Consider the following 12957-nt stretch of genomic DNA (forward strand, 5'->3'; position numbering starts at 1 on the left):
CAGGGCCGTTCCATGGCCTCCCTTCCCTGACTGTGCACGTCTGCGGGGGTGGTGGTCGCTGACCGGCACAGTGTGGACTTAGTGTAGGGACCCATGTGTATCAGATACCTGCACGCGGTACATGGGGCAGTGTGGCTTGATCAATTCACATACAGAATTCTGATGTTTTTTATGCAGCCGAGAGGTACTAGTATCAGCCATAGGTGTGAGGTACAGTACTCTTTTTCTTCCCTGAACCGTATTTTATAACTATTATTATACTGCTCCCTATATACAAGAATATAACTACTATTATACTGCTCCCTATATACAAGAATATAACTACTATAATACTGCTCCAATGTCTCCCCCTGCCCCACACCAACCTGTTTGATGTCACGCTGAAATAAAGATACGTATTGCCTGAAGACTGGTGAGTGCTACTGGTTACCTTTCTGTTGCTTTCCTACCTGGCTTGTGCATTATATAACTACTATAATACTGCTTCTATATACAAGAATATAACTACCATAATACTGCTCCTATATACAAGAATATAACTATTATTATACTGCTCCCTATATACAAGACTATAACTACTATAATACTGCTCCTATATACAGGAATATAACTACTATAATACTGCTCCTATATACAAGAATATCACTGCAGGGTCTGAGGGGGGGGGCCCTTTAGGGTCTGGTCCTGTGACAATGGGGTTGCAGGGCCATTCTGTGGCCCCTTTCTCTGCTTGCGCACGTTTTGCGGGGATTGTGGTCACTGACCGGCACAGTGATGTTTTTGGTAAGGGACTCATGTGTATCAGAAGACCTGCACGTGGTACATGAGGCAATATGGTTTGGCCATATTATATACTAACTTCTGATGTTGTTTTTAAATGCAGCTGAATAAGCTTTCGTGTCAGCCATGGGTGCGATGTGCAGCCATTTCTGTCTTTTTGGCTTGTGCATATCACTACTATAATACTGCCTTCTATGTACAGGAATATAACTACTATAATACTGCTCCTATATACAAGAATATAACTACTATAATACTGCTCCTATATACAGGAATATAACTACTATAATACTGCTCCTATATACAAGAATATAACTACTATAATACTGCTCCTATATACAGGGATATAACTACTATAATACTGCTCCTATATACAAGGATATAGCTACTATAATACTGCCCCTTATATACAGGAATATAACTACTATAATACTGCCCCCTATATACAGGAATATAACTACTATAATACTGCCCATATATACAGGAATATAACTACTATAATACTGCTCCTATATACAGGGATATAACTACTATAATACTGCCCCTATATACAAGAATATAACTACTATAATACTGCTCCCTATATACAGGAATATAACTACTATAATACTGCTCCTATATACAGGAATATAACTACTATAATACTGCCTCCTATATACAGGAATATAACTACTATAATACTGCTCCTATATACAAGACTATAACTACTATAATACTGCCTCCTATATATATATGAATATAACTACTTTAATACTGCTCCTATATACAAGAATATAACTAGTATAATACTGCTCCTATATACATGAATATAACTACTATAATACTGCCCCTATATACAAGAATATAACTACTATAATACTGCTCCTATATACAGGAATATAACTACTATAATACTGCCCCTATATACAGGAATATAACTACTATAATACTGCTCCTATATACAGGAATATAACTACTATAATACAGCTCCCTATATACAGGAATATAACTACTATAATACTGCTCCTATATACAAGAATATACTACTATAATACTGCTCCCTATATACAAGAATATAACTACTATAATACTGCCCCAATATACAAGAATATAACTACCATAATACTGCTCCTATATACAAGAATATAACTACTATAATACTGCTCCCTATATACAAGAATATAACTACTATAATACTGCTCCTATATTCATGAATATAACTACTATAATACTGCCTTCTATGTACAGGAATATAACTACTATAACACAGTATTAGGGAGTGGTGGCCTGGTCTGTGATCTGATGTGACCAGCTTGCGGTGAGGGGTCACTCCTTTGTAAGCGTCTGGTTATTTGTGGAGGGATTACCTTGTGTTTACTTGCACTTGTGTCTCTGAGGTGTGTGATGAGTGATTTCCGTGTGCTCACATTTCGGTCCAGTGTTTCTGGCTCGCATCCATGTAGGAGCAGGACGGGTTCCACCAGCTTTCCACATGGAGACTGTAATTTTATCTACAGGTAAATAATGGGTGACACGGAGGAGCAGGGATATCAATGGTACCGGGTCCAAAGAAATGTAAATATTGTGATGTGTCTCTACAAAGAACCGTTGACTAGTCAGTGATTTCCTTAAAGGGGTATTCCAGCCATATCCATAGTATACATTAGCTTTGTTCCCCACCACAGCCAATCACAGCTCACGTTGATAGTAACACTGACTATTCTTTTTGATAAATGACGTTCAATATTGTGACCAAAAAATCTGTGTGGTTTTCTTGCAGGTGTGTCGAGTTTTTTTGTCATGTGACTTCCTGCTACGCTGTCACCTGCTAAAGCAAACTTTGCTTATACTGTAAGTGTGGATTCTGTCGCTAGTACGCGTTCCCAGCCCCGCATCTCCGCTGGCCCCATATACACCATTTTGTGGGTGGGCCGATTCCGCCAAAAGATTTGTCTATGGCACAGGCAGAGAGGCACACGGCTGTGAGCACGTACTAGCGTCGGAATTTATCTGTGCGGATTCCGTAGTGTGAACCAGGGGCGTAATTACCACTGTAGCAGCCATAGCAGCTGCTATGGGGCCCACCACATAAGGGGGCCCCATTGCCTGCTCCAGCAATACACTGGGCCCCCTGAGCTCTCATTATTTTTAGCACCAGGTGGCCGAGTGCTTGCAGTTATGACTAGACTTGACGGCTTAGTGGTCAGTCAAGAAGGGGGGGGGGGCAATCAAAAGTTTGCTATGGGGCCCAGCCATTTCTAGTTACGCCCCTGGTGAGAACCCACCCTTATGCAGTGATCCCTATCCTGTGGCTCTTGCAAAACTACATCTTCCATCATGCACTGACAGCTATAAGGATTCCGAAGCTTCTGTCAGGGTGTTGAGCAGCATCTGGGATCGGAGATAACTCTGATCTTGGCTGTACAACCTCCTAGATACCACTATTAATAGCACTGTGGTAACTTGGCTGTTGGTCCCTTCTCTTCTCCCATAGTCCCTCCTGCTACAGTGTGATTGCTGGGTGCATAGGCAGCCAGGGACCCACCGTTTTAGCACTTAAAGGGAATCTGTCACTAGGTTTATACTGCCTAAACGAGAGCAGCATAAACTAGTCAGTTCAGCCGTTCTCTGAATATACAGGAGAATGGGATTCTTGACGCCCCGCTCGCCCCCCCCCCCCCCTCCCCACACACACACACTCACAAACACACCTCACATCCCCCATTCTCCAGCTGCTGATTGACAGATGACTGCCTATACACAGCATGGGTAAATAACTGCCAATCAGCGGATGGTGGGCAAAGTTTGATGTTGCTTATGAATATCCAGGACTGCTGAGCTCATGCACATAATGGAGAGGACTACTTATTGTCCATGTTATTCAGGAGGAGATCTCCGAATCAGCTGCACAGAACAATGTAAGTGATCCATCATCCTGTTCAGCTTCTCTGTCACTATTATATGCTACCCTGAGATAGGACGCCATAAACCTACTGACAGAGTCTCTTTAAGAAGTGGATTGCTCACAATACACTGGAATACTTTAGTGTTGCAGTATATTATCCAAGAAATCAAGTGATCGCATAAAAATACATAAAAAACATAAAAAAATTTTTTTTTTAAAAAAGGTTGTAATTTATTACAAAAGAGTTGTAATAAAAAGTTACGTTAAAACATTAAAATAATAGCCCAAAATGTCTTATATACATATATATATGTCAAATATTCTCGGAAACTTTTACGCGTCCAACGTCCTGTGAGGGAGATTTATCAGGCCTTGTGCACAGGAGCCGTCACCCATAGCAACCAATCAGATGACAGCTTTTACTTTCCAGAGGCCTTTTTAAAAATGAAAGCTGGACTCTGATTGGTTGCTATGGGCGACGGCTGATAAATCTCCCCCTATGTGTGAACGCAGCCTTTTTACACGGAACGATTTATCGTTCGAATTTGCACGATAACGATCGAATTTGAACGATAACTGTACGTGTAAACACAGAGAACGATCAAACGACGAGCGAGAAATCGTTCATTTTGATCTTTCAACTCGTTCTCAAATTATCGTTGGTCGTTCGCAAAAAAAATCGCAGTGTAAACAGTCTTTCAATGAGTTCACCTATGTGTGAGATAGGCTTAAACAATCGCATAACGATTTTTCCGTACGATGTATCGTTCTGTCTAAACGCTGATCATTATAAAAAAAAACATTGTTCATTTAAAATCGTTAATCGTGCGATTGGGCGAATTATCGCTCCGTGTAAAACCCCCATTAGAGGGCAAGGAGGGAAAACGGTGCTGCCAGTGCAGGATGGGGTTATTTACCGCGATGCCCCTTATACGGGCAGAGGAGCTCTATGTACATCGCTGCTGCATTAATCCTAGTGACACACTGCCCCCTGGTGGCGCACGGCCGCACTGCAGCCCGCGGGTGAAGGGTTAAGCCCGGCCGCTTTTGGCAGCAATGCCCCTTTAAATAGCTTGTAGAGGTCCGGGGAGGGGAGTCAGGGAAGAAAGGAGAGGAACAGGAAGGGGAGGGGAGAGGCGGACAGGCTGCAGGCTGGGCAGGTAATGTGCCTTTAAATGAAAGTGGGGGGCAGCAGGGGCGCGTGCCGGGGGGGATCTGATAACTTTATCATTTGCATATGATCGTCCTATTAATTCCTGCACCAATCACAGGTCTCCCTGCCTTCTTAACCCCCTCAGTGCTGCAGCCCAGGAGGTGCCAGGTGCTGGGTGCAATGCTCTGCAGACACAGCTGCTCTCTATAGTGGATTTAGGATAGAGATAACTGCTTGGGATCACCATGTCCACTGTAGCTCTGTATCTGCCATTGTGGGGCTGTGCTGCCAGGTCAGAGGGATTCCAGTGTGACTGCACAGCTTGTGGAAAACTACAACTCCCAGCATGCCCTGACAGGCTACGCATACAGTACTACAACTCCCAGCATGCCCTGACAGGCTACGCATACAGTACTACAACTCCCAGCATGCCCGGACAGGCTACGCTTACAGAACTACAACTCCCAGCGTGTCCTGACAGCCTTTGCTTATAGTACTACAACTCTCAGCGTGTCCTGACAGCCCTCGCTCATAGTGCTACAACTCCCAGCATGCCCTAACAGGCTTGACGTATAGTACTACAACTCCCAGCATGCCCTGACAGCCATAGACCCAAAGGGGAATCACACTGTGAGCACATGCCCCAGGACTGTTACCTGACAGCGTTACATATGATGTACAGAGGTGTCTGGCAGCATTTCCCTTTGCTATAAACCCGTCCTCTACTCTATCTCTGATGGTTCCATGTACTTTTATCGTTTTACCGGTAGTCAGAAACTGGTGTGTGACCGGCTCAGCCAACACTTATAGGTACTTTCTGATTCTGTCTACAAAGGCCGGATCGTCGGCAAGTAAAGCTCTTACTACCTCTCATCTCAACCCCCCCCCCCAGTCCTCCTAGTGTGTAAGCTCCTGTGTCCCCCCAGTCCTCCTAGTGTGTAAGCTCCTGTGTCCCCCCAGTCCTCCTAGTGTGTAAGCTCCTGTGTCCCCCCAGTCCTCCTAGTGTGTAAGCTCTTGTGTTCCCCCCCCCCAGTCCTCCTAGTGTGTAAGCTCTTGTGTTCCCCCCCCAGTCCTCCTAGTGTGTAAGCTCTTGTGTTCCCCCCCCCCCCCCCAGTCCTCCTAGTGTGTAAGCTCTTGTGTTCCCCCCCCCCCAGTCCTCCTAGTGTGTAAGCTCTTGTGTCCCCCCAGTCCTCCTAGTGTGTAAGCTCTTGTGTCCCCCCAGTCCTCCTAGTGTGTAAGCTCTTGTGTCCCCCCAGTCCTCCTAGTGTGTAAGCTCCTGTGTTCCCCAGTCCTCCTAGTGTGTAAGCTCTTGTGCCCCCCCAGTCCTCCTAGTGTATAAGCTCTTGTGTCCCCCCCAGTCCTCCTAGTGTGTAAGCTCTTGTGTCCCCCCCAGTCCTTCTAGTGTATAAGCTCTTGTGTCCCCCCAGTCCTCCTAGTGTGTAAGCTCTTGTGTCTCCCCCCCCAGTCCTCCTAGTGTATAAGCTCTTGTGTCCCCCCAGTCCTCCTAGTGTGTAAGCTCTTGTGTCCCCCCCCCCAGTCCTCCTTGTCTGAAAGGTCTTGTGTCCCCCCCCCCCAGTCCTCCTAGTCTGAAAGGTCTTGTGTCCCCCCAGTCCTCCTAGTGTGTAAGCTCCTGTGTCACCCCAGTCCTCCTAGTGTGTAAGCTCTTGTGTCACCCCAGTCCTCCTAGTGTGTAAGCTCTTGTGCCCCCCCCAGTCCTCCTAGTGTGTAAGCTCTTGTGTGTCCCCCCCCCCCCCCAGTCCGTCTTGTGTCCCCTCCCCCAGTCCTCCTAGTGTGTAAGCTCTTGTGTCCATCGCCCTCACAGTTCACATCTGAAAACTACCGTACGATAGTGGTACTGATCCACAGTATGGTGTGCTGACATCTACCAGCCGGTGCCTACACCAGATCCATTGACGTTAGTGGACGGACTGTAGCCTATTGGTGATTATGTTTAGTCTTTTCACAGCGCTGACCGTTAGACTGTTTGGTCCTTGAAGTCAGTGGATCTGGTGCAGGTAGAGATCAGTATACACCGCCACACAATTCTACTGGTCTGCCAACATTAACCATAATCATGGGCTTGTATTAGGATGTAAACTTATTAGCCATAGTGCCTCAGATATCTCCTGTTAAGTGAGATGGGGTAAACCACTGCCAGACTCCTGTGGTGGCCAGTCGGGAAGCCTCATACACATTAGATGGTTGTCTGGTCCCACTAGCGTTGCCGGGCGTGGTCAACACATGTTGTTTAGTTTTCTTTGATCCCTTAATTCACGATCGCTCTTCTTCTCTGCAGGGAAGGCTGAATGCTGATATGTCCGACCCTAAGAGAGAAAACCATTAGACACATAAGAGAAGATCTTATGACACGTGACCTTCCGGTTTTTCATATATAAAGTTGTGATCTCCTGCAAAAAAAACCAGCCTCCACCAAAACTGAAGACCCTCTCTCCCCTTCTCCAAGCCTTGTTTATCCACTGGTCTTATCCAAGATGACGTCCGCCTACGATGTCCTTCGCTTTCAGCTCCCTGGCCATGAAGCAGCCACCCTACGGAGCATGAACCAGCTGAGGACGGAGGAACGCTTCTGTGACGTGACTGTTCTGGCCGATGGACTCAAGTTCAGAGGTCACCGCGTGGTGCTCGCCGCCTGCTCCCCTTTCCTTAGAGACCAGTTCCTCCTAAACCCTGGTTCTGAACTCCAGGTTTCCCTCATGCACGGACCAAGGGTGGTCGCAGACCTTCTACTGTCTTGTTACACTGGACTTCTGGAATTCTCAGTCAGGGATATAGTCAACTACCTAACAGCGGCCAGCTACTTACAAATGGAACATGTTGTTGAGAAGTGCCGCCAAGCGCTGACGCAATTTATTGATCCACAAATAGGCCTGAGGGACCCAAAAAGTATGCCATCCCGTGGGGCCACGTCCACAACCACAAGTTCGCTGCGCCCCATTCGTCCGGCTGAGAACTCCAAGCCTGTGAAAGCGGATGAGAGCGAGGAGGAGATGCTGATGATGGCGGAAGAGGAGGAAGACGATGAGGAGGAGGAAGAGGAATCGCCTGCTGATATTTGTATCGTAAAGGTGGAAGCTGAAATGGGTGGTGGAGGCAAGGGTGGTCGATCTTGGAGGAAAGGAAGAGAGGAGCATTCGGTGGCTCAACCAGAGGAGGCACTTGTCAACTCGACAGTGGAGGGAGAGGCGGTGGATGGGGCCATCCAACAAGGAGTCATGAAGGCCATCTACAGCGATGAGGTGGAGGGTGGGGAAGGGGTGCTGATCATACCCAGCAGCTACCACGAAGAGGAGGAAGAGGTGCTAGATGGTGCGCTTGGTGGCTGTCAAAGTAGTGTTGTGATTGATGGAGGTTCTAGAGGTTCTCTCGGTGGACTGGGAAGTTCATCGTCCCTTGGCACCATGGTCATGGGCGACGCCAGGTTCGGCAACAGACGATCATTAAGGTGCACAAAATGTGAAGAAACTTTCCAAGGAGTGGAGAAACTTGTCTTTCACATGCGGGCGCAGCATTTTGTCTTCATGTGCCCCCGCTGCGGGAAGCAGTTCAACCACAGCAGTAACCTTAACCGACACATGAACGTACATCGGGGCGTCAAGTCCCACTCCTGCAATATATGCGGTAAGTGCTTTACCCAGAAATCCACCCTACACGACCATCTCAACCTGCACAGCGGCGAGAGGCCGTACCGCTGCTCTTACTGTGACGTGAGATTCGCCCACAAGCCGGCCATAAGACGTCACCTCAAGGAGCAGCACGGGAAGACCACTGCCCAGAACGTCTTGGAGGCCGGCGTGGTGGAGATGAATATTTCTGCACACAACCCCCTGGAATCTGGGGTCCCGGATCTGAATATAATGATGGGTTAGACCCCCTGGGTGCGGATCCCACCCAAGATTATAAGCTTTACCTTTTGTTTTTGGCTAATTTGCACTAATACATGGCCGGTTGTACTTCTTCCTTTTTTATAGACGTGACTTGATTTTTTTTTTAGCTTTGACTACTGTAGTTTAGAGGCTTTACTTTAGAAGAGTAACGTGCCCCCTAGACCTTAAGATTTCAAGGCATTGAAGATCCGGAGCGGAACTGGTTTTATAATCGATGACTTTCTCTCGTCCGCCTCTTCTCCCCCGGTTTCTGCTGTAGCAATACTGACTTTTTTTTAAAAAACAAACTTAAATGTTTTATTAAGGATTTGTCCTCGTCTTTCAGGTTCACTTTTTATTGTTGTACTAAAAAAAAAATTGTGTGTTTTAAACTAAACTAAACTAAATGAAAGTTGACATTGTGGACATTACTGGGTTAGATTAAATACTCTGTGCTGCTGTTCAACTATGTAATGGGCTGATTAATTGGCGTAGACTGGTTCATGTTAGCTGAAGGCATACGCAACAAAATCATTGCAACTCTGGGGCCTCGGGAACCCCGCCGGACGTCATTTTGCCCTGAGTTGTGATGACTAGGCCTGTCCTGGCCGATGGACTGGCAGCTCAGCCGATCAGTGCCTGGACTGGCGTCCTGTCCCAGTCACTGACAGGCCAGTTCATCCGCCGGCTCGTAATGTGTTAGCTCCGGAGATCCCAGAGAAGAAAGCTGCCATGATAACCTCTTTAATAGGTTTACACATCTTATATATTGATGTCACCAATAGAATGAATAGAATTGTGGTTGCCCTTACGAGTGCCAAGGGCTGTCGTCCCCCCCCCCCCCCCCCCCCCCCCCCCCCCCCCCCCCCCCCCCACAGGCAACTAGTTTGAATAGTTCCATGTCTAGGAGCCATGTTACATCTTTATTTAAAGGGTTTATCCAGGTTTTAAAAAAAATAAAAATAAAGCAGTACTTTCTTGCCCTGTCCCCAGGTTGTGTGCGGTATTACAATTCAGCTCCATTCACTTTAATGGAACTGAGCTGCAAACCCCCCCACACCCAAACTGAAGACAGGAGTGCCGCTGCTTCAGGAAAAAAGTGGCCATGTTTTAAACCTGAACAACTCCTAGAAGATCCCAAGGGGCTCAGCACTTTGAAGACCACCATGAGTGGCTGTGATCAGAAGAAAGGTTTCTGTGCCATCTCATTGAGATGCTGTGCCAGTAAGAGAACTAAAGGCAAAGACATTGGGGGGATTTATCAAACATGCTGTAAAGTGAAACTGGCTCAGTTGCCCCTAGCAACCAATCAGATTCCACCTTTCATTTTCCAAAGAGTCTGTGAGGAATGAAAAGTGGAATCTGATTGGTTGCTAGGGGCAACTGGGCCAGTTTCACTTTACACCATGTTTGATAAATCTCCTCCATTGATGACTATGTATGACTGACCTGAAGATCTCAATGTGAGGTCTCATCTAATGGTTATCAGTGGGGTTGCACTGTCACCCCCAGCCTCATGACACAGGCCAACCCAGCTGGATTATCGGTGACTGGTCGCACACTGTTGCCAGCCAGGTCAGTGGCGCACAACCTGCTCTCCGCCACCCCCAGTTACAACTACAAATCCCATCATGCCTTCCTGGACATCCTGTCCAGACATTATAAGAAATGTAGTTTCGCAACAGCTGGAGTGTTGCAGGTTGTGCTCCACTGACTTAAGGTGCGTTTACACGAAACGATAATTGTCCCGATCGTACGATTAACGATGTCGGAATAGCGTTTTTTTTTTTTTCATAACGATCAGTGTTTAGACGGTACATTATATCGTATGGAAAATCGTTTTGCGATCGCTTAAGCCTATCTCACACATTGGTTAAATCGGCGAACGACTGTTTACACGGAACGATCTGCGATTTTTTTGTGAATGACGAACAACGATTTGAGAACATGTTGAAAGATCAAAATGAACGATTTCTCGTTCGTCGTTTGATCGTTCGCTGCGTTAACATGTATGATTATCGTTCGCATTCGATCGCTATCGCGCAAATTCGCACAATAATCGTTACGTGTAAATGCACCTTTAGATGCAACTTTTTTTGTTACTGTAGCATTATACATCAAATGCACTAAGCGTGAGACGGGGGCGGTCAGATGGACTCCTATAGTGCACATAATATAATAAAGTGAAACGCCATATGGTGCGTTTACACGGAACGATTATCGGTCAAATTTTCACAATAACGATCGCATTTGAGCGATAAATCGTTTATTTTGATCTTTCAACAAGTTCTCAAATCGCCGTTGGTCGTTCACTCAAAATTCGCAGATCGCTTCGTGTAAACACTCTTTAACCGATTCACCGTATGTGTGAGACGGCCTTAAGCGATCTTAAAACGATCGCAATAACGATTTTTCAAAAAGATATATCGTTCTGTCTAAACGCTGATCGGTATAAAAAAACACATTGTTACTTCGAAATCGTTAATCGTTCGATTGGGCGAATTATCGGGCCACGTAAACGGACCAATAGTCCAGCCACTTATAAAGAAAGTAGCGCCACACTACAATTTTGATCCGGAATAGGGAATGCAGTTAAAAAAAATTATGGACCTTAAAGGGTTAAAAACTGCTGGTATGACTGTTAAACAAGCATGGGGAACCTTCAGCCCTCCAGCTGTTAAAAAACTACAATTCCCATCATGCCTGGGCAGACAACAGTTGGAGAGTTGTTATAGTATTCGTACATACTAACAATCGGTGTATGAGAGGCTCTGGCATCTCGTAATATCTGATTTGTACGGAGCCCCTGTAAGTGGCATTGCCCTTTTAAAACAAAACGACCCGCATTTGACATCGAGGCTTGGATGAGATTCTAACCAATCAGCCGGTGGTCACGTGATCCTTGAAACGCAAAATGTTTATAAGGAGCCTAGCGTCGTCCAATCAGAGAAGAGCCGAAAGAACGTATTTCTCCATGACAACGTAAGAGCCAATCAAAGAGACCATAGCTTTGTAGTATTTGGAGCCACCCCCTGCAATGGAAAGCGTCCAATCAGGTGAGAGGAGAGCCGGATGTGAGGTCAGTGGCCAGACAGGAAGTGGTGTGTGCTCAGGAGCGATGGAGGCGGCGGCGGGAGAGAGAGTGAGAAAAAAAAGGGGGGAACTGTGTGAGATCCGGGCTGGGCGGATGTGACCGGAGCCGGGGCTGCAGCGGGGAGATGGATGTGGGGGGGACGGGGGGGTGAATGGAGGCGGGAGAGGGGGGGACTGAGACAAAGAGAGGACAGGCAGCAACAGGTGCAGCTGGTGGGGGACTACAACTCCCAGCGTGCCTCGGCAGAGACCTATAGTGCCAGACAGGAGACTGCTTTATTACAGGGGACCCCCACCCTGTCTACAATGGGGGCCAGTGTCTATAACGTGACCCCTCTAAGGCTGCGGTGTCTATAACGTGACCCCTCTAAGGCTGCAGTGTCTATAACGTGACCCCCTCTAAGGCTGCGGTGTCTATAACGTGACCCCCTCTAAGGCTGCGGTGTCTATAACGTGACCCCCTCTAAGGCTGCGGTGTCTATAACGTGACCCCCTCTAAGGCTCCAGTGTCTATAACGTGACCCCCTCTAAGGCTGCGGTGTCTATAACGTGACCCCCTCTAAGGCTGCAGTGTCTATAACGTGACCCCCTCTAAGGCTCCAGTGTCTATAACGTGACCCCTCTAAGGCTGCGGTGTCTATAACGTGACCCCCTCTAAGGCTGCAGTGTCTATAACGTGACCCCCTCTAAGGCTGCGGTGTCTATAACGTGACCCCCTCTAAGGCTGCGGTGTCTATAACGTGCCCCCTCTAAGGCTGCGGTGTCTATAACGTGCCCCCTCTAAGGCTGCGGTGTCTATAACGTGACCCCTCTAAGGCTGCGGTGTCTATAACGTGACCCCTCTAAGGCTGCGGTGTCTATAACGTGACCCCCTCTAAGGCTGCGGTGTCTGTAACGTGACCCCCTCTAAGGCTGCGGTGTCTATAACGTGACCCCCTCTAAGGCTCCAGTGTCTATAACGTGACCCCCTCTAAGGCTGCGGTGTCTATAACGTGACCCCCTCTAAGGCTGCGGTGTCTATAACGTGACCCCCTCTAAGGCTGCGGTGTCTGTAACGTGACCCCCTCTAAGGCTGCGGTGTCTATAACGTGACCCCCTCTAAGGCTGCGGTGTCTATAACGTGACCCCCTCTAAGGCTGCGGTGTCTATAATGTGACCCCCTC

At 47.2% G+C, this 12957-nt stretch overlaps 1 protein-coding gene across 1 annotated transcript; it reads left to right on the forward strand.

The window, feature by feature from the left end:
• The first annotated feature begins 4772 nt into the window (after positions 1-4772).
• Positions 4773-9167, forward strand: ZBTB12 (zinc finger and BTB domain containing 12). Its single transcript, XM_069942830.1, has 2 exons — positions 4773-4824; positions 7114-9167. The coding sequence occupies exon 2, from the start codon at positions 7310-7312 to the stop codon at positions 8702-8704; it is 1395 nt and encodes a 464-aa protein (XP_069798931.1). The 5' UTR covers positions 4773-4824; positions 7114-7309; the 3' UTR covers positions 8705-9167.
• The last annotated feature ends 3790 nt before the right edge of the window (positions 9168-12957 follow it).

Source organism: Dendropsophus ebraccatus, chromosome 10, assembly GCF_027789765.1.
Source record: "Dendropsophus ebraccatus isolate aDenEbr1 chromosome 10, aDenEbr1.pat, whole genome shotgun sequence".
In the NCBI taxonomy this organism is placed as follows: Eukaryota; Metazoa; Chordata; class Amphibia; order Anura; family Hylidae; genus Dendropsophus; species Dendropsophus ebraccatus.